Source organism: Acanthopagrus latus, chromosome 17 (genome assembly GCF_904848185.1).
Source record: "Acanthopagrus latus isolate v.2019 chromosome 17, fAcaLat1.1, whole genome shotgun sequence".
Taxonomy (NCBI): domain Eukaryota; kingdom Metazoa; phylum Chordata; class Actinopteri; order Spariformes; family Sparidae; genus Acanthopagrus; species Acanthopagrus latus.
The window spans coordinates 13,436,580-13,459,131 of record NC_051055.1 but is presented as its reverse complement, the minus strand read 5'-3'; the positions used below and the strand labels follow the sequence as shown (position 1 = coordinate 13,459,131).

The 22,552-nt window shown below is 42.0% G+C and overlaps 1 protein-coding gene across 1 annotated transcript; it reads right to left on the bottom strand.

Moving 5' to 3' along the window:
• Positions 1-105: 105 nt before the first annotated feature.
• LOC119006834 (tumor necrosis factor receptor superfamily member 11B-like) lies at positions 106-22,035 on the bottom strand. The gene is made up of 6 exons (XM_037075964.1): positions 21,910-22,035; positions 12,954-13,181; positions 11,785-11,929; positions 4,919-5,128; positions 2,268-2,492; positions 106-1,721 (listed from the first exon to the last, which is right to left on the bottom strand). The coding sequence occupies exons 1-6, from the start codon at positions 21,955-21,957 to the stop codon at positions 1,327-1,329; spliced, it is 1,251 nt and encodes a 416-aa protein (XP_036931859.1). The 5' UTR covers positions 21,958-22,035; the 3' UTR covers positions 106-1,326.
• Positions 22,036-22,552: the final 517 nt, after the last annotated feature.

Sequence of the window (22,552 nt, the reverse complement as noted above, 5' to 3'; positions counted from 1 at the left end):
TGACGCCAGCCTGGTTCCCATCGGCCACTGTTATTTTTTCCATTCACAGCAGAAGCCAACCAGTAGTCTTTTCTGCCGGGTAGTTTATATATGACGAGACAGCCATTTCTTACAAACTGATTTTAATCAGATCATTTGACATTAGTGTTCACAAAGTTACACAAGCTTGAAGAGGACCAGTCAGGCATATATACAATAAAGGTCATACATTTAATAATATAAAAGTGATAAAACAAAATATAAAAAAAATATCACTTCATGAAGTTGCAGCATTTGGAATCCAGTATTTCTGATATGATAATAAAAACAAGCCTTTACATACTCAGAAAGTAAAATTATTATTTTTTTTAAATAGAAAACACATTGCACTCCTTTGTACATTCAAAAAGCTGACAATTACAAAAAAAAAAATCCGATGAGCTTTACTTGCCAGCAGTCCATTACAAACCAACAAACAAAGGAAAACTGTAGAAAATACATGTATTTCATTATGAAACCAAATCCTTCCTCTCATTCAGCGAGAAAGCAATAATACAAAAAAACATCATCTGCCTGCATATCTTCCATAAAATAGTGTGCTATTTACATTTTAAATAGTGTTTTCATAGACTGTGCTCAAGACGTTCTCAGGAAACTGTTTTTTTGTGTGTGTGTGTTTTTTTTTTAGTATATACAGAATATTTTTTGTTTCAGTTTTCCTGGAGTGCACAGATGTGTGACAGTTTCTTTGAATTTCTTTTAAGGCTTATTAGATTCTTCACTGCAGACAGATACCGTAGACACAGGGTGAATTTATTAGCATCCCTTGTTACCTCATAAAATGGAAAATGTTTGTGTGGTGTAATTTGTACAGGTATAGAGTTCAGATAGAAAATCGGAGGCAAAGAATTTACCTTCCCATCTTGCCTTTGTGTTAGACAAAATTTCTAGAGGCACTTTATGAATAGCTTGATATAATCTGATGATATCTTAAAGGAGACCTGTTATGCTTTTTTTCCTCATTCATTCAGTGTTTTATAAAGGTTCTTGTGCATGTAAAAGGTCTTGAAAGTTAGAAACTGAGCATTTCGGACCGAGGGAATACAGTTCTGCAGCGCTGGACAGTATGAGAAAACTGATATGTCTCTTTAAGCATTAAAGCCTGTAAATCTAGTAGTAGCCCAAAATAAAATTATAAAACTGAAAATTAGCATAATTAGTCTCCTTTAATGACCTGACATGGACCCATATCTGTTACACTTTCACATGGATTTATCCCCCTTTTTATGTCACAATGTGACAACGCATTAGTGTCTGTTTACTTTTTACATATATTCCTATTCCTACCTATTCATTTAATGGCTTATGAGCCTTAAAACACGACTCATCGTGAAGCATACTAACAAACATCTTCTCATACATCTTGTGCGCTGAGGTGTTGCCTATGATGCGGCCGATCCTCTTCAGGCCTTTCAGTAGGTAGCGAGGTGCCCCCTCGCTGCGCAGCACCCTCAGACTGTGAGACAGACCTTTGGCTAGATCCAGGTCATAGTTTACTGTCTTCCAGATGTGAAGCAGCTGCAGGAGGTACTGCCTGGGCAGGCAGGTAGAAACCACAGCCCGCACATCCTCCTGCTGAACTCTGACCCCTGGCAGGCTGTTGGTGACCTTCAGTAGGTCATCTAGGGTCAGGTTTTTTAGGCTGTTGCAGCGGGAGACTTTCCTTTCACAGTGGTTCACACCTGGAGGGACAGGGTGCCCATGATTAATACACAACCGCAGGATTTGCTCGCCAAAATGCAACCTAGGCTTTTTTTGCGCCTTTTTTTTTCCACCTTAACTCTCCTCCAGGTTACGTTGCATTCAGAGATCGATACTTCTCAGGTGGCAGGACAGTGGCGAGCGGAACAAGCTACTGCTAAGGTGAGTTGTTCCAAAACCTTCTTTTTAGTAAACTCTGTGTACACAAACAATGTTCTCAATGCTCGCGTTCATGTGTAGAGACTCTGGTGATACTACAAGCAAAGCTTCATGTTGTGTCGAGTCTTCTTAGTGTTTTAAAAATAGCGATTTTGATGCTATCATATAAGTGCCCACAACACTCCCAATGAAAATGAGTTTGACCCGAAAACGAAAGTATGATAAATCTTAAAAGTGCCTCTTTCGTTGTAGTTATGCTTTCACATGAAGGTTTGACTCCGGTGCATTCACAAAAAAAGCCTAGGTTGCATTTTGGCGAGAGTTTCGCTTTAATAAACGCCAACAGAACGCGCTGATAGTATTCATACCTTGTATGAGGCCGTACAGCTTGTCGTGGTCTTTGTTCTGCTCCCGCCACAGTCGCAGCAGCTGCAGGACCTGCTGCTGGGGAGAGCAGGCCTTCTTCAGCTTCTCCAGGCTCTTATGATCCACCTTCCGCCCGGGAAGACTCTCCAACAGTCGCTCCAGGGGCACCGAGGACAGCCGCAGCGAGGAGAGGGACTGGTAGACTGCCTCCTCACACAGGGTCACATCTGGAATAAATTGTAAGAGAAAGACAAAGAGGCATACGGGGAGGTTTATTAACAACGTAACGACATAGAATAAGCAAATGATTATGCTGATATAGTTATTCCAGAAAGAAGAAACATGCTGAAACATCAGGGTGCAGTTTCTGGACATCTGACAGCTTAGAGGCACAGTATGTTATATCTGCAATCAAAAGACATAATAGCAATCCAATCCTATCCAACGTGACTTGATCACTGAGTTCTGTTGCGACAGCCTTGTTTGGTCTGCCTATTGCTGATGTCAGCTATTTTCAAACCCTAGATAGATAGTGTTGTGTAACTGACACTAATGATTCACTTCCCTGACCTTTTGTTACTCGTGTGGCATTTTCAATATTTTAAAACATTCACTTCCGTCTCTTATTTGTCACCGGTGGTCATCAGTGACTCATCCAGCAAAAACTACAGTGACACAAGTATCTTGTCTGTGCGCAGTGAGTGGGACACATTTGCAATTTATTAGAATATTAAGCGTGGTTTGGTGAGGCAAAAGGCAGAGCAGACTACTGATTAGATCGATCAAAATTGTATTCCTCGTAGTAAATCATCCGAGGTGCACAGGTAACGTTTAGACTGTATTTTTTCCACAGGGTTTGGTCTCCACACAATCCCGACGGCCTATTACAAGATCTGGATTTGTTTATGCGTGTTTGTGTGTGTGTGGCCGTTGACTTGTAATGTGACCACAGCAGAACGAGGATTTCCTCTCTTTCTGTTCCCCATTTACAGCAACATTTGCAGCTAACATGTGCTGCGCTTTACTGTTGATGCAGCGTTGCACCGCACATACACCAATACTGTGTCATCGTTGCGTGCTTAACATGTCTGTACGTCAAGCTCTCATGGAACTTCCTAATAACGCTGAACTATCTTGTTAAGAGCGGGGTTTCCTTTTTTTTCTTTCAGTGTGGGATCCCTTACACTTACATGACTGGATCCAAACAAACCAAATAGGGGGACAAGTATACAAATATGGGGTAATGTGGGACAAGCTACAAATGCTGAGGGGAGTTTCTTTTTATATAATATATTATTAACTTCCCCGCGACCCTGCAGAGGATTAAGCGGCGTACATAGAATATGTACAGATGATGGATGGATGGATGGATATTATTAACTTAAAGTTAAACATTCCTATTATTCCACCCAGCTTTCCCTTAGCTCACTAACACAGAGCGCTGACCTGTATGATGATACGAGTGCTGCACAGTGTGGCAAATGCCAATTATTTCCGGATGCTTTGGGACATCCTATGAACCTACTTTCAATAATCCCGACCTGACACCAGATATGAACTTCAGAACAGTAACATCTGAAGATGATGTGAAACTGTGAACATGCAACTTTGATAGAATTATGAGGCATTTGTGTACTCATGCATGTGTGCAAATGTTTTCTGATTAGCTAGCAGAACATGAGGGACACCAGCAAATAATAATAAAAAGAACATATCTTTAAAACAAATGTGGGTGGAGTATGATTGATTTTAATGTGAGGAGGTTATTAGGCCTGTTTGTCTGATGTCTGGTGATGTAAGTGTGGCTTGCTCTATAATTGACAATGACATGCTGGTGGTTTCTCCCAGTCACGTAGCGATTTCGGGAATCCCAACTGTTTCCAATTTCACATTTTTTTTTGTTGGGGGGGGGAAAAAACCAAAAAACTTGCTAAACTGTGCCAGGATCTGCTGCAGACTATCTGTGGCTGAGTCGTCTGCAGGAAGGCAATTTGTGAATGGATGTCTGAGGAGAGCATCACCCTCCCTGAGGGGCAACAGCTTTGTGTGATGTGTGGTATGCGCTCTGCACGAGTGTGCCAGGGTCTGCACATCTGCATGTGTGTGTTCCTCGGTTACTGTGGTTTGTCAGGCTCTGGGAATTCATTGTCATATTTGAGGCTTCTCCTTTTAAATTAATTGTCAGCATCTGTCCTAGTTAAAAGTCTGACTAACAAAGACTAACCAGCTTGTCTCGTGTCTCATTTGTGCTTGACTCAGTTTCCTCTGTTATTGCAATTTGAGGATGTGACAGTTACAGGAGTAATTGATCCATCATGGCTCATTATGACAGTAGTGCCGTAAACATCCCATTCAACCCCTTTGCTCTGGCTTTTCTCTCTTGTGTTGGTTTTTCAAACACGCAAGAATTTGGAAGAGAATGGAATGTGGACAACGAACCTGACCGAGGAAATCCCCTGCCTTCAGGAATGAAAACGACCACATGTCTGAAATAATTCTGCTCTGCCAGATTTTGAACTGTTGACAATTGAGGTTTACACAAAACATCGTTGCATGTGTGTGTGTGTTTGCTGTGTATAAAAATGGTTTCAAGTCCTAAAGCCTCTCATACAGTTCCCATTAGTGATTTAACCCCGCCGCGGAGTTGTCTTACCAGTGTGGCACAAAGTGTGATGCTGAGAGCACTCCAGTGTCCTGTCCGGGGGGCCACAGATGCTGTCCGAGGTGGACGTGCCCCACCTGTGTGTCTTCTGGCCCGAGTGTGAGCAGTTTCTGTGGGGATGACATGGCTCGGTGGAGGAGTCGCTGTCGGAGAAATGACCAGCGGGACAACGTTTGCACACCGTGTCACTCACCGGTGTACCTGGAAGAGATAAACACAGGGTGGTGTGTGAATTTCATGGATGAAAACGCGATTTTGAGAGAATCCATGCAATTAAAACTATTAAAGTAAATATCTCAATCTGTGAAAGTATATATCAGTCTGTGTTTTTTTCAACTTGACTGATCAAAAGTTGGAGATCTGACACACATCAGCTATTTTCAGTGTGTGAACATGACCTGCAGCACACACTGGATGTGATTAAACAGACACCAAGATGATGTGATTCCAAGAACTATGACTGCAACCACACGTGACTACCCATCAGAGCGAGAGATGACTGTGTGATTCTGAGAATAACTTGTACTTAATTTTTTTACATCTTTCTTTCGTACAGGAAATACCACATCACTTGGTCGATACCGAAGATGAGCATTACTATGATGACATATCACTCGAACTGCAAGCGAGACGATCTGTCAGCTGATTTTTCAGATTGACTGACACGAAACCTTTTTAAATTGAAAAAAGTGTACATTTTCTCAGTAATGTTACTGCTGCAATGTCAACCAAAATGCCAACAGATCACAACTGAAATGCTGATTAGACCTTTAGCTTTGATATTGTGACAATGTATTGACGTCTCATATATGAGAGTGTAAAAATCAGTGTAAAAATCTATTTGCATACAAAGATACACATATATACATATTTTAATACCTGTGAGTCTATAATGCACATATGTCTCATTTCATTTCTGTGATTTTTTTCATCAACATTCAACACGTTTCCTCCATGATGTAACAATTCCACCCATTCGTTTCATTATGTACCAAACATTTTCACATAAACCGTGTCATTTTCCTTTATAATTACGACATGCGGCAGTCTTGGCCACCTACCATGATATCATTACAGTAAAACACAATGACTTCTGCTACATGACCTGCAGCACACATGACAATACGAGGGTGTCCGTGTGGTGGAACTAGTGTCGTAATCACATCCTCATTATTCTAATCTCTGCAGCACTGAAGTGACAGTGCGTGGGAGGATGTGCTTGAAACAGATTTAACCTTTTGATTAAATTCCCGCTATCGTAGCAGAGTTTGCTCTTCTTGAAAACATTTCACCATTTAGCGTGAAAACCCGAAACCGCTGATATGCATACAGCAACGAGCTAATTTCCTGTATGTGAATGAGAACGTGTCGGCACAAGTGTGGTGGGGTTACATACGCTGGCATCTTTTTTTTTTTCTTTTCTTTTCTTTTCTCAGAATTTCCTCTGTCTTTATGCAGATCAGCATGCCAGCACTTCACCATCATACGTAAATGAAATCTGTAGATCTGTCATTTTAAGCTGAGGGACAAGCTCCGCTGTCTTATTGAGGTTGAAGGCAGATCAAAGTGGGGCCTGTTAAGGTTTGATGTGATGCCAAAGGTTTCTAGTGAAACATAAAACAATGTGAAATGCTGTTCATGCTGTTTGATTTTTTTATATTGTAAAACATTTTTTTTTAAAATATTATATTTTATATTGTTTTTTTATATTTATACTATGTAAAATCTATTAATTGGTTTTCATAATCTGAACACAGTGGGCAGAGTGACTCGATTTGCAGGATGTCAGTCAAATAAGGGAACTTGTAATCCTAGCACTGACAGGCAAGGGAAAGAAAAACTGACAGGAATTTTCGTTTTATCACGTGCGGTAAATACCATTTTTTATCTTACTGATACAAAATGATAGGCGCTTGCTTTGGGGGCGTGCTCCACTATTAAGTTTCAGTTTTGGATCTTTTTAAGAGCAAAGCGTGACACACATTGATGAACTAAATTGGCTGAAAATGCATAGTTAAAAAACACCTCCATGTATGAAGAAGAGCTGAATGCTAATCAATTGGTTAATCAGCCACAATTCCAATTATTTTGATTATTTTTTGTCCATGGAAGTAATTTTTTAAGCAAGAATCATTTGCTTTGCATTTCTTTGTCTTACAATAGTAAACTTTTATCATTGATAAAAAGCAGACTCAAGACTATTGTATGCTATGGTAAATGACTTGTTATCTGGCGGAAACTTCTTATGCATAACGACTGGTCAGGTCTCCCTAATCTTTAGATTATTGAAACTTATTACTCGAGGCTTTGACAGGGTTTTTTTTACCCCCCAGTATTTTCTAACATATTCACAGCAGACAAATAATAACACCAACAACAACAACAACAACAACAACAACAAAAACTGTTAGTTGCTGTCCAGCTAGAAAAGAAAACATTATTTGTATCAGTCCATTTATTCGTTTGTTGGTTCTTTCCTGTGCTTCCCACTGTGTCTTTCCTAGTCAATACCAATAAAACCAGTTTTCAAAAACACATGTAAACCATTTCAAAAGATTTCAAATCCTGTGTTCATAGTAAGAGAACTAGAAACAAACAAATCGGGAGATCAAGGGAAATGGAGTCATAAAGGGCATGTGTTGTTGGAAGACGGTTTTTCAAACATCCTGTGGTTTAACGGTCCAAACCGCAACTTGAGGCATTACATAATGAGTCCTCCGGCTTCAGGGAGGGGAATCCCCTGAAATGCTGTCTCATGTCTGCAGAGCTTCAACACACTTTCAAGTGTGTAGATCCATGTTAGAGGAATTCACGGGCAGAAGTGTCTTTCATCTTTCAGCGCTGCAGGGGTCGGATAATAACCAGAGTCAGTGGAAAATGCTGTTTCATCTATACAGCGGCTGGTTTCTGGTCTCAGGTCGGCGATGAAGTCATGAGAAGCGTAGTGCCAGTTTATGCTGCGGCCGCAGTAGAAATATCAGATTCTGTTCGGTGGAATGTTGAAATTCAGCATCGGCCTCTCTTTAGGTTGCCCACAATCACGACCGACGCAACGAGGAGAGAATCTGGAACGCATTTCGGGGTCAGACATCCACTGTGATAATGACACCCGTGGTTGCATCTGGCTTAATAGTTGACTGAATGTGAGGCTGTATTGTCAGGAAAAGGCTTTGGACCTGAGCGACGGGCTCGACCCGAAAATCTTTGCCGGGAATCAGAGAGAAGCAGACCGAGGGGTCCGCAGGTATCGAAGACCTTAAAACACACAAATCTATCTGCATTACCCTCCCCATTCTTGTGAGAGCATCACTAAACGAACAGCAAACAGTGTTTGCACGCGATGCACGGTGTTAATGAGAAACGTTTAATGCAGGTGATCCGTTCCAATGAATTCTGAGAGGAAGTGCAGCTTCAAGAATGCAGGGGAAAGGTTAAGCCATTTGACTCAGACAAAACAAACAGTTTAATTGGGCCTTTAAAGTTCCCTCTTGAATGATGTTGTAAATATGCACAGTCATATATGAAGAGGAACAAGTGATAAAGCGCCGACAATGTCATTTAACAGCTTCGACACTCAGAGATGACTCAACAGAAAGTCACCGCTCTGCCATTCTATAACTGACAGATATATAACACGCTGTTTATAAAACGGGTGGGAATGTCCGGATGGTTTATGAGTTATCGTTTCTCACTGTGTGTGTTTGTAGTGACCCATGCTTAAAATACACAGATAAGTTAACTCCCATTGCCCCTGCTCACGCTCAACGATCCTTCAACAAAACTGGGAGAGGGAGCCCGGTTGCCGGTTGAGACATCTTTTGTGATGTCTCAACTGAATCTGGCCTAAAAATGTGGATTCAATGTCACTACGACCTTAAAAAATGACTTTTACATGTTCTATGTGGCACAAACCTGTGTATATGATTACCATTACCATTCATCATAGACTGACTTTTTTATGTCTAAACCAACTAAATAACTGAGACAAACAATCAACAAACTGACCCTTAAAGGACAACACAATGTCATTCTGTTATGAAGTGGCGGACCCTGCCATCTAGAGATCTTGGGACCTTATTTTCCTCTGAGAACAGCTTGTTCATTCAGCTATAGAAAAAGTAAATATTTCAGAATGTGTATTATTACCTCATTGATATTATAAACGTTCTTTTAACTTGTTCTCCAAAACTACACAGTGCCCCTTTAAGAAAAGTGTGTGTAAATTACTTGACGTAACTTAACTATGTACGTGTTTAACTGAAGTTAAAGGAGCAACTTAGTCCCTAACCACAATTGTTTCCAAGTATGCTAAACCCAACCTAACTGCGACTGTGTAAGTCTGGTTCGCCTGTTGCTGTTACACTGCGTCTGCCACAATGTTTTGAATGGTGATATATGTTGTTTAAGGAGTCGCTGGCAATCAACCTGTTGGATTGTTTTGGTATAAGGATGTGTTGATCCAGTTGGTTCAGCCATAAGGAACTTACAGACTGGTCTTGCAGAGCTGTTAAAGGCATTTATAATGTTGATTTATAATGTTGAGAATTTGATTTTGAATATGTAATTTTTGCTGTTTCTTCATGGAGACATAATCTTTCAAGAGAACGGCAAATCATCTAAAGCACTGATTTTTTTTCATACACCTGCAGACAAGAACATTTACATTATATGTGTTAATTTCAGAGTATGTGAGCATATATACACACATGTTCAAGGAACTGAGCATTGATTTCATGTTTGTTTGAATTGAACAGACGTTGTGCTTCTGCAGAACTTAACAAAAATGTAATATTATCTCTAGTACAACCTAAAATGATTGATTTATCATAATCAGGAATTTTGGTCACCCAAGGGCAGATATTTCCCCGCCGCCACCACCCTGTCATTTCTAAGTAAGAGGTCGAGAGGAACCAGGAGAAGAGAACACTGAAATGTGAATGGCACTCACAGGACTAATATACAACCAATGACTTTTTAAAGCTCTCATAAAAACACATATGAATTGTCCAGGCTTCCTTCAGCGGGATCAAAACCCATAAACACAACATGATTTAATCCAAAATAAACCGAATTTATAGACACACAGTGTAATGAGGACGTACGGCTTGGGATCACAGGCACTACGTCAAAGCTACTCGATGACCAACTATTAAACACTGTTGTTCATCTGACACACGCAGACGGAAAAAACGCCAACATTAATCTTCTAAAAGACACACAGCAAACACATTGTCATGGTTTTCAGGGACCACGTAACATGGGTCACATGCTGATTGCAGTGATAGTTCCTCAATGGAATTAAATGATGCTGTTTAACAATCACTTCCACTCACAAAGACACAAGGCTGTAGTTCATGGAAAATATAGTTATCCATGGTCCCCTGACGTTCCATACCATCAATGGGAGCATGACTATTTTAATTTCCATGAGCACGGCTTCCTTCAGAAGTATTCATCATTGGGTTTTTTCCAAACAGAAAACATTATTTTCAATGCACTTTGTTTTATTAAAAAAAAGTAGTGTAATGTTGCAATCTAAAACCAATACACTGCGATCTGTTTCTCCTTCAACCAATGAATGTACCTCACAGTAATTCATGTCTGGTACTCTCGGAGAATTTCTCCGATCCAACCCACAAATGTACCTATTGTAAGTTGCTTTGGACAAAAGTGTCTGCTAAATGCCCTAAATGGAAATGTGTCTGTGCCTCAACCTTTCAAACTGTTAACTGCAGGTACAATAAAACCAACTGTGTATTAATCTCACCTCACACTGCAACACTGCCCCAACTCAGTGCAGGCCAGGTGTGGAAGTGCAAGACCGACTTGCATACATGTGTGTTTTACATTCAGACACACAAAGAAAACCAATAATCTTAATAACTCCTCCAATGCCTCTCTGTGACATTTATATTCATCAGAATGAGGAGGAAATCACAGACTACATATATAAGTATATATATATATACATATATATATATATAGACAGATCAGATTAATAATTACGTGACTGGACATGACATATTTATGTTCTTCTATTTTCCTTTAAGTACTACTACTACTAACATCTGCGCAGCTTCAAATTGAACTCTGCGTGTCAGTGTGTGAAAGACAGAGGCAGAGAGCGATTCTCAGAAAGAGTCAGAATCAGTTAAAGAAAAAGAAGAGATCGGTTCTGCGAAAAAGGAGACGTCTGCATCTGGAACCCATCAGATTCACAGAATCAGAGGAAGACAAAGAGAGAGAGAGAAGACAGAAGGGCTTCCAGTGGTACAGAGGCCAGGACATCTTAATGTGAAAATGCTGATCTGTAACTGATGTGTGTCTTTGCTTTGGCAGCACAGTGGTTCTTTCCTGACATGCCAGTCGAGCGTGTCGGGAGTTGAACTGATTTGACATGAAGAGAGACAGTGGAGGAATAAATCTCTAGATGAGAAGATTAAAGAGAAGTTGAAATAAAGAGTGACGAGAATCCATTCAAAATACTATAAACACATAAGCACTGGAGCAGCAACGAACACACAGGCGAGCGCACACACACACGCACAAAGGCACACACACACACACACACACACACACACACACACACAAACATACCCACACAAATTATACATGCCTAAAGTTCAGATAATAGCATTGAGCTGATATTGCTCTTTTCAGTGAACTCCTCCCAGTTTGTGTGCTGACTGAATTCATACTTTCCTCGTGTTTTAGCAGAGATACTTTACATGCCGTCTACATGGAGATAAACAGAAAACCCACAAATACCCATCTTGTATCAAATACCTTAAGAACAACAAAGACAGTCAACACGAACAGTCACCCGATGATAACGATCATCTTAATGCCAGTCTTACCTAAAGCTGTCACTCCATAGCCAGGTGGGCAGGAACTGTGTGTGATGCAGAACTCCACCACTAGGTGGAAACCTGGAGCGCACTCACACAGCTGGTCATGGGTGCTGTTACACTGCTGCTTGACGAGTTGCCTCTCTTTACACACCTGAACACAACAAAGCATCGTCACACACCTGCTGCATACACACACACACACACACTGAGACACAGTGAAGGCTGATCTGTATGTGTATGTATTAACAGATAAAATTATGCCGCTGTCTTTAAATTAGATTATATAAAAGGCATTTCCAGACCAGGAATATAAAAAAAAACCCTCACAGTGGACATTTTAGCAATAAACAGTGTGAGGGTGCCTGTTATTATGTCACATAATCCATTGAGGGTGGCAAAGAGGAACACTTCTGATCACTCTACAGCAATCAGCACATTCAAACTTTCAAAAGAAAAGTGGAAACACTGCTTTCAGGAGAAGGACAGATGCTGCACCAAAATGTGACCAAACAGTGGTGTCTCGCATCTAACGAAAAGGCATTAGTGAAACAAAAAAGTGTCATAAAGGACAAGATAAAAAAATGAAAAGGGATGGAGAGCTTTGGAGCGATACTTGACCGTGATGTGCATTCAGATTTGTTTGATTCAGGAGATATTTATTACGTGCAAATACTATCATGAAACTGATTAAGGCACACGGAAGAGAAGCATGCCTGACAAAAAATAAAGCAGCTAATGAATTAAGAAGAAAACCAAAAACCAGATGCTCAAGTATTAAAACCGCAATATGGAATTTTCATTTTTTGAGTATTCTGGTGGCCCCTGTGGCTAAAAACGGGATGAGCACCACTGCATGTTTGCAAGATGGTGACATGAAGTGAACTTGCCGCACCTGTCTGCAAGAGCAGCTTCTTTTCTCTGGCTGTGAGATCTCTTAATTCATCACAAAAAAATTGTTTTTATCTAATGACCTATCAGACCCTGATGAGTTGCAGTCCAACACAGTCACAGTTGTTAAGAATAATTATAGTGACTGAATAAAAATCTTCTCTCTGATGGTCTTGTCTGCCTCTGTAGGTCATATAGAGGCATCAGACTGTTTCATAATCACTAAAAAGTTCTTTGTAGCCTTTTAAGATTAAGATCATGTGTAGCTCTTTTGGCCTCATACATACCGAGGTGCAGTATTGGCACGTATCCCCCCAGTGCCAGTTCTCGGCAAAATGCTTCTCAGGACAGGCCTGGCACTCTGTGGGAGTGGCAGCGGTGCAGTGGCGTTTCACCGCCGTACCAGGAGGGCACTGGTCACACATGAGGAGGTCGGACGTCACAGGGTCGCGGTACTGGTACTTTGGCGGTACGTCCTGCTGCTGGAAGGCCCAGGAAAGGGAAGCTGTGAAGAGCTGCAAGAGGGAGAAAGCAGGTTTAGTACTGAGTCAACAGCAGTGACAAAATCTCTAATGAAACCCATCTCGTGCACAGAGCTTAAAATATTTTTTTTTTTCATATTTTGGAGCGCTCGCCAACCCAAAGCTTCCAGTAAGAGGGAGTTGAAGGAAAGGTCAGAGCTGTAAAGTTGAAGCTCCTGGTGGACACACAGTCCTAAAGTGATTTCCTCAGCTTCATGGATCGCAGTTCAGGGAGTCAGAGGGGAGAATTCAACAGCAGTTCCATGGATGTGGGTGACTGCACAACTGCACATGTTAATTGTTCGCATGTTGCAGGAGGCGATATGTCGTCTGAAAACGATGCTCAAAGTGCTGCTAGCATGAACTGATCCTATCAATCTTGACTGAGAGCTCACATTTGTTTTATTGCCCTTTTGGCATTGTTTCTGAACATCTCAACTATTTTCCAAAGCCTTTAAATGAACTCAGATGTGTCTGTCATGCCAGTGTTCCTAAATTAAAATAAATTGTATGACACAGGATTATGACAATAATTGAGCAGCGCCGTGTTCTCTGACCTCACCAGCAGTCTCCTACCCGTGTCAGCAGCTCTGTCAGATAGGCATCTGATGTGACTCAACGCTGATCTACAACAGTGTAATACCGCCCTGGAGCGAGAGTGCACCACACCCATACATCTCTTCCCCCCTGAAAGTAACCCACCCGTACGGACACAGTGTAAGGAGGGTGGCTGTTAGCGAGCCTCTGAGAGGTACACCTCAAAAACAAGCCCATGTATCATCGACCGAGCAGCAACCGAAAGAGCCAGGCCCAAGGTCGAAGACATCGGTTGGTGAGCATGTTTGACATGCAGCCATGCAGCTGGTCGGGGCCACATGCGGACCAGATGTCACACATCTGGCTCCTTCCACCCTGAGGTCCCTCAGCCATTGGCTCTCTGGACTTTCCCGTTGGCCGGGATACATCCTCGCTGCTTGGACAAACTTAACAATAGGCCATCCTTGCATTGTGTGTGTGTGTGTGCGCGCGCTTTTATGCGGTTTTCTGCTTTCCGCCGAGTTTGTGTGTGTGTGTGTGTGTTTTTTTAAAAGTAAGCGCGTTCATACAGCAAACAACTGCGAAACATTCATGGATGCAGGAATGCACGCGTATAGCTGCATGTGCGCGTGTGTTACGTCCAATTACAGTGTGCCTCGCTGTTGTTCTGCGAGCGCTGCCTTCGCCTCTCCTGGCTGCTGCTCATAAAAAGAAAACTGTTGGAGGTTACTGGGCTTTCCCCATTCACCACCAGAATACAAAACACTCACCCACTCTGTTCTACAAGTTTACCCGCAACACAACATCCATCTATTTCCTACGTGTGTGTATTTGCACTTATCCCATTTACCTTCTAACTCGGCAACCGCGAGACACAATACACTGACATGTGAGCGTAAAGCAGGGTGAGAAAACTGTGAGAAACAGTGTTGCTTTCAGTGTGTGTGTGCATCTCTAGTTCAATATCATATGACAAAATATTTGGCCACAGAAATTTTATGTACGTGCGGTTCTTTGTCTCTTGCCCATCTGCCGTACTTTACTGAACAAACCGCTGTGTGTGCGTTCTTTTGTGACAAACCGAGCATTCTCAACGAATGATTGACCTGAAATCGGAGCAGGAAAAAAGAGAAATGTGCAAGTTCAACCCCGTATCCTTCTATTTCTGTTTCCCTCCGTCATTGAAAAAGATAATAAAAATAGATGAATGGGTTTTTTTACGCACCATAATAGAAACCTACGCTTCAAACGGTGTGGCGGGCGCAGCGGTTTTCCCGGCAAAACCTACCGACCTCATTTGGTGGCGAGCTTTCATCCGCAGAGACTTGCCGAGCAGTACCGTGGCTGCATGTGTTTGTTTGTAGCATGGGTGGCCCCGGCGGGAATCAAAGCCATAATCATAGTCTCGCTCCTCAAATTAAGAAGTGTATATACACATTATTAAGCCTCGAGACCACGTCCAATCAATTTAGAAGATGTCGGGAGGGTGGAGTGAACCGAGGGTCACCTGGGTGTTTGCACATGCGGCTACGGTTACACTTGCTGTGCCGACTTTAATCTTTGCTCCGAATCTGGATGAGTTTACTGGCAGAGCTGGATGATCTTCAGTCAGGGGAGCCGATGAGCCTGAGCACATGTGGGAATCGTCGGGGTTCGTATTGTTTTTCACAATACTGCACAGTAGTTTGGCCAGACTCCAGCAAAATTAGGTAAAAAAACAGAGTGACAGTACGTGCATGCTCAGGGACGATGCTTGTCTAAGCTACATCTTTGTGATCAGATCTGAAAATCTCTTTGAAGTGATTAGACTGCACGGAGTGGTTCAATGTCGAAATCAAAATCAGATGTCCGGCTTTAAACCTTTCCTGCTGGTTATTCGCTCTTCACTCTCTACCAATTTAATCCATCGTTAAACCTGTGAAGAAAAGCAAATGTGCTGGTCCATTAAAACAACAAAGGAAGTCACCACTGGTGAAGCAGGTGAGCTCACACTGATTGACATGTTGGTCTAGAATCAATCGGCTCTTTTTAATGTTACATCTCTGTAACAAAGTTTTCTCATGAGTTTAACGTCCGGACACAAGTAATGTTGTTATTTTAGACTGGGCAAGCACATTTTAGATGAACTGACTTTTATCAAATCAAGTCCAGCTCCATCTTAAAGGAGACCTATCATGAGTTTTTGTTTTCTTCAGTGTGTTATGAGCTGCAGGTTCTTGTGCGGATAGAAAGTCTTGAAAGTAAAAAAGCCCAATGTGTGAGAGCTCCTGTCTTCCACAGAGAGGGTTAGGGTTAGGCTTAACCAAGTTGTGGCTTCTTGACATCACACTACGTCATCATGTCACACATTTACATAATCTATGGCTATATTTTAAAGGTAGAAGTGAAGCTAACTAAAAGCTGAAAACACGTCCAAGAGTGGAGAGACTCGAGACGTGGTGAGCGATGCTGGCTCAGATGTGTGTGAGCTGTCCAATCAAAGCATACAGGGTATTTGGGAGGGGCGGCCTTAAAGAGACAGGAGCTAAAACAGAGCATTTAAGACAGAGGAAGATACAGTGCTGCAGCGACGGACAGCAAAAGAAAACCTATGTGTATTATGAGCATTAAAGCATGTATACATATTCTAACCCAAAATAAAGCACGAAAGTGTAAATGAGCATGATATGTCTTCTTTAAAACTAATGACCTACATTTAACATGTTTTAGGTGAAAAACAATGTCTGAAGTAGAATTAGTCATAGTCTAGTCATGATAGACTTCAGGCAGAACCACACTTTTCCAAACCAGCCAGTACAGTAGCTTTCTGCTACCGAGGAAAGGAAAAACTGTCAACTTTTTAATGTTGAATTTATCGGGAAGATGTCCTGTGGTGTGTGTGAGTGTGTGCGAGTCCATCTATCAGCAGCTAAAAGAGATATTGAACTTTTCACCCTCCTTGTCCCCTCAGAAGTTGCCATCTGACGACATCATGGATGACCGCTGGAAACCCAAATTACACAGCAGCTAGGGGCCACTGACAGCCTTAATTATACTGTTAACATCATCAGAGCGAAGCTCAACGAGTGGCATATCCTACATGGGGCACAGCCAGCTGAAAGGAAAGGATGGATGAAGGTAGGAAGGTAATGATAATGTTCTTCTTCTCTAAGCAAAATGCCCCTCAACCGTGCAGGGCAGCAGCTCCTTGTGCAAATGATTTTAATTTATAAAAGCTGTATGCAAAGCTGCTTGTTGGGAAAAGCTGGCTCACCAAGTCATCCTCTGGATAAATAATGTTCCTTATAAAAACACTATTAAAATCAGCTTCATCTGACTCAGTTTTCTTATGTAATCTATGCCAACAAATCCCATTTGAAGTGAGTTGAGAGAAAACTTAGGCAGAGCAAGGACGAACAGAGAACGTGCTTTTTAACAGATGTTACTCTCTTCAACCAAACAAACAACAGCACAAGTGTATTCCAGACACAGGCCCATGCTGGATCACTGCCTGCAGTGAGCAACACAAACAAGACAGTGAAAATCCACTCAGATATTTTACCTGTTCTGAGCAGATTACAGTTGTTCACAGTGAGAGCTGTTACTGGGCACACGTTATATCTCTGAAATTTAATAATTAATTCCTGAAACGGTGCCAGTCCTCTGGCGAGACGGGGTTTATAAGGCTAACGAGGGGTTTTTGTTTTTCTATGATCTGTCTGATTGAAGTGTGATGATGACAGAGCGCTTCGGAGAAACCGGATGAACTGCATGACAGACAGGCTGCAGCGGCATAACTGGAGAGCTGAGACACCTGACAGAAATAGCCTGAACAATGATCACACAAGCTTTCCATGTGAGCTTGTAAAGAGGCCAACATCCACAGTCAATAGATGGATAACGGGCCTATTGATTTTAAACACAATTAAGTAAATGATCACAGTGCAAACAAGTAACACAGACAGCTTGATTATGTAAAATGAAAATAACTGATTTGTTCTGATGATAGAAGTTAAATATGTAAGTCAAACAACAAAAATATGCAGGAGTCATGGCAGAAAAAAAGGCATTTGTAAGCAAGAACTTAATCGAATTCAGTAAATCGCAATATTGTTACGAGAACTATTAAATATCAAAATGATTCCAGAACAAATTGGCCTCAGTATTGAACAGATAGGGTAATGTGGAGCACACTGACATGCAAAGTAAGAGGAGAATGAGAGTTGGGGAGCCTGAGGTCAGTTTTAAATTTGTGGCATAAGGGGGAAAAGCTGTGGCACAAAGGGGACCAAACCACACTACACCAGCTTATCCACCAGGCACATGGCTTCAGTTAACTGTAGAACGCAGGTGGTCTGAGGGGGATTCCAGCCTTTGGAGTACGCGTGTGTGTGTGTGTGTGTGTGTGTGTGTGTGTGTGTGTGTGTGTGTGTGTGTGTGTGTGTGAGTTCCTGTAAAAAGGGGAATCTGTCTTTTTCACTCATTCAAAGGCAGAGAGCAACTGTGGAGCCGTCCATCTGCCAGTTATTCAAAATCTTTAATCAAATCTAAATTTGACTGTTTTTGGTCAATTAATCATTGACTCTTCACTTTGTAGGAAAAGTAGATTTCTGAGACGCAAAAATAAACTTTTCTCACAAAGTGGATCTTAAATCTATTTTTGTCATTGATTAAAAACGAGTCATTTGTTTCCAGCTTCTCAAATGTGATATTTACTGTTGTTTTGCTGCTAAATATGTCGGTTTGGTTTTGTAAAAAAAAAAAAAAAAATAGGCCTCATGAGTTCAGTTTCTTCTAAATTTTGTACAAAAGCAAAGATTATTGAAAGGTCCAATATGTTAATTAAATTTTTGTAGCAGAGTTTTTCTTTTTTTCTTTTTGTTCTCATGACCCCTAAAATGTACACTGTGGCCCTTTGGAAGTGGCTGGAGCCCACTGCATTAAGCTACCCACTAGTTAAAGTAGCTACAACTCAATCACACCAGTAAAACACTTTCAACACATTAAAGGGGCACTATGTAGCTTTGGAAAATAAATTTAAACTCAAATTTAACACTTACAGTATGAATCAGGTCATGATAAAAAATCAGAGACATTTATTTATTATATTCAATTTATTTATCTGAATAAATAAGCTGATCTCAGAGGATAATAAGGTCCCCAGAAAACAATCTAATAGTTTCATGTTTGTAATATGTCATTTTGCTGCATTACATGTAATTTTAAATTTTATATCAAATACATTTTTCTGATTATTGTTTTGTACTTTTACTCCAATAGGATTTTTACCTGAGTTTGTATCTCAAGCTAGATCTGGATGTAGAAAAACACTGTGGTTGCCGAACAAATCAAACACCTGTCATGGTCTAATATTCAGTATCTATCTACTGTCAGATAAACCTTAACTACTGAAATTTGCATCAGTGCTGTTTTTAATATGACTCACACAGTTGTGAGATAAAATGAAGGCCAGTGTGTGAGCGGGACACTAACACAACAGCTATATCTCCCTCTCTGCTCTTTGTACCTGTAAACCCCTTAATCCTGCACACACACACACACACACACACACACACACACACACACACACACACACACACACACATACACACACACACACACACTGGATCAATGAGTTCTTCACAACTGTGCCAGACACACCCACAGGCACATCTGCTATCAGTTGATGGAAAAAGGGGAAGTTAGGTATTGGGGAAGCGACTTGCACTGGCAATCGTTGATTTCTGAATAAACGTTTGTGCTTGTTTGTTTAAAACATGTTGATCCTGTACTTACACTTCCTCACTTTTTTTTCTCCTGTGTTTGTCTAGCAAAAAAAAAAAAAAAAAAAAAGGGGGGGATAATGTTGAGTCTGTTTGGCCCAGTGACCGCTCTATAGAGCCTCTCCTGTATGCCCGGTTTAGGGAAGTTGGTGCGACTAATGCCAACGGCCACAACACAGAGTGGAGGAGAGGAGGAAGATAAAAAGATAGATAATAGAGGGACATGCATTGTGTTCCTGCATGCGATGAGTGGTTAGATTATGGGATGAAAGGATAAGCTGGTTGACTGGCTGGCTGATCCGACCAGACAAGTCGAAAAAGATGGAAATCCTCCCTCTGAGCCTCACCTCTCCACCGAAGATCACTGTTTACATCCTGAAACACATGTCGTTCACAATAACATCAAGACCGATTTCTGTGTCCGTTCCGCTGACATCAACCCCCCCCCACCCCCCACCCCGAGCAAAGACCCAAACAAAAATGTGTGTTTCGCTGCAGAAAAAACGCAGCCACATGTATCACAAGCATGCAGGGCAACAGGCAGAGCCCGCAGGTGCAGGAGGAGGGTTTACTGCTGGACCCCTGCACACAAATAATGAGTTTGGACACAAAATTGCAGAGCGTCTCTTTAACTACTTAGAGCACAGACAGACTGAGCGTCTGGCTGGTTGACAAGTGGATAAACAGGCAGAGAGGTAGGCAGATTGACTTATTGGCTGGACCCTGACAGTCGAGACTAATGGAGTGGTTAGACGACTGACTCATTAGTTGGCTAAATGTAGGCTTGTTAGGCCGGGCCAGATGACTTACTGACTGACTGACAGATAGATAAACACAAGACTGCGATGTCATAAATCTGACGGAACGAAATGTCTATCTATTCTGCGGAAAGCTACTCTGTATGGATGATATCACACATTTACATCTTACAGACTTCCCACAAAAAAATATGATCCCCCTTCTCACACATACAAACACACACACACACACACACACACACACACACACACACACACACATAACAACCATCCGGGACGGCAGCCAGTGTTTTGCCACTACAGTGCATCGTCTATTTCTGTCCTGATACACATCTGCAGATGGACATATGCAAAGTCCGCAAAAGGTCGCGACACAGCACAGCATGCAAAAGCACACCAAGGGAAATAAATGCTGTGTGCCCGGAGGCAAACGTTTCAAAAGCGCCTGAGAAGTGGTGTAGAACAAATTAGCGTAACGACAGACTCACAGTAAACACCATCTGCTGGCAGCTCGCCACCCCTGGACTTTTGAGAGGTGTGAAGTTTCATTCATTCATTTCAAAAGTGCCACATACTGTAAAGCTGTGAAACGTGCGCCAGAGCACACTTTCATTCATTGATGAAGCTCGTACATCTTGTTTATGGGTCAGACGTGTGGGTTTGGGAGCCAAACATTACTTCAAACATCAACGTAACTCAGAAACTGAAGAATCCACTGTTAACCATCTTAAAAGCAGCACACGATATGATCCTGACAGACATCCAGTTTCAGTATTTTCTGCCTTTTTCTGTCTCGCAATATGATATAATCCACTGCGAAAACAACCCAAATTGCAGCCTCACAAGCCACTAGAAAGTGCAATCGACATCTCTCTATTTAGTCTCGACAGAAGTGAGCATTACCTGGACATGATTATAATGTGGGGACTGCATTATAGCCAGCTGTCAGGTGTTTGTTTGGTCTACATCATAATTATGTCATCGCTAAAGCACTGGGTTTGGGTGTAAGTGCCCATCCATCCCAGCAGCACACAAATCCTTTCACCAAGTGGGATCGTCATGCAAATATGCCATACACATGCTGGAGCCTAACGCAGTGGAATGACATTGCTCGTTAGGACGAGTAAAACAGGTACTGGGCGAGGAGGACCAAAAAACAAACAAACAAACAAACAAAAACCCAAAACGCTCTGAGTGTGAGCTCCACCAGGATGCAGAGCCCTGACAATAACGCACAGCAAAACGCACAGAAACCTGTAGTGAGTCTGACATCATGACACTGCCTGCACACAGAGCCAACACAACACTTGATTAGCGAGTATCTTGCCTTTTGTTCTTGCGTGTGTGTGTGTGTGTGTGTGTGTGTGTGTGTGTGTGTGTGTGTGTGTGTGTGTGTGTGTGCGCGTGCGTGTGTGTGTCTGGAAACATCTGGATCTAGGCGAGCGCGCACGAAACATCTGCCTCCTGAAAAAGCGCGTGCAGCCCAGCGATAATCCAAGTCCCGCAATAATCCCCCTTTTCGAAAGCAAAAAGACGGCGTGCGAGAGACGAACTCCATTCTTTTGGGTAGGAAAGTGGCGCTCCGGGAGAGGAGGGGGGGGAATCACATCGGGACGAGACGCGAGGAGGGAAGGAGCAGAGCCGCAGGGAACTCTGGTTACTCACCACTATCAGTTTCATGGCCGGGTTGGGTTTCGCTTTCCGTGCGCTCATCTCCACTGCGTAAAAGAAGTGAACTGCGGTGTGAAGGGGTCTCCATCTCCATGTCTGTACTTATACAGTACAGAGAGAGAGAGAGAGAGAGAGAGAGAGAGAGAGAGAGGAAGAGGAGAGGAGCGTGTGTGGCCCACCCACCAGCTCACAGCTCTCTCTCTCTCTCTCGCTCTCTCTCGTCCCTCGATCCTAAAAATAAATTGTTGTGTTGGAGTTAAGACGCTGCATCCAATGATCATAAAATGACGCGGATCTATTCACGAATTCAATCAGATAGGAGCCGACCCCCTAAGCTCTATTAATACCCTCGAAATAAATAAATAAATAAATAAATAAATATCCCTCATAAATATGGCACTTTTTGGGAGAGGAACAGGCTCTGCAGCAAAAAATGCTGACCCCACCAAGCCGGGGAGTAAAACAGCAGTGACAAGTACGAGTTCAGCCTGAGGCACAAACGTGTCTTTCTGCGGAGAGGATGTGAGGATATGAGTTTTTCCTTCGCAGAGAGTGAAAAGGGAGGAAAAACAGCTCCTCCGCTCGATATTTCTTGACAGAGAAGCTGTGGTGAAACAATAAAGTCCTAACTGCTCCC

What these genes read in the sequence shown, in the direction of transcription:
- LOC119006834 (XM_037075964.1), bottom strand. Translation starts at nt 21,957, where the DNA reads ATGAGCGCACGGAAAGCGAAACCCAACCCGGCCATGAAACTGATAGTG. An exon ending in CGTGCCAATACTGCACCTCG is followed by an intron (nt 11,930 to 12,953) that starts GTATGTATGAGG and finishes TGTTGTGTTCAG; the next exon opens with GTGTGTAAAGAGAGGCAACT. An exon ending in CTATGGAGTGACAGCTTTAG is followed by an intron (nt 5,129 to 11,784) that starts GTAAGACTGGCA and finishes TATCTCTTCCAG; the next exon opens with GTACACCGGTGAGTGACACG.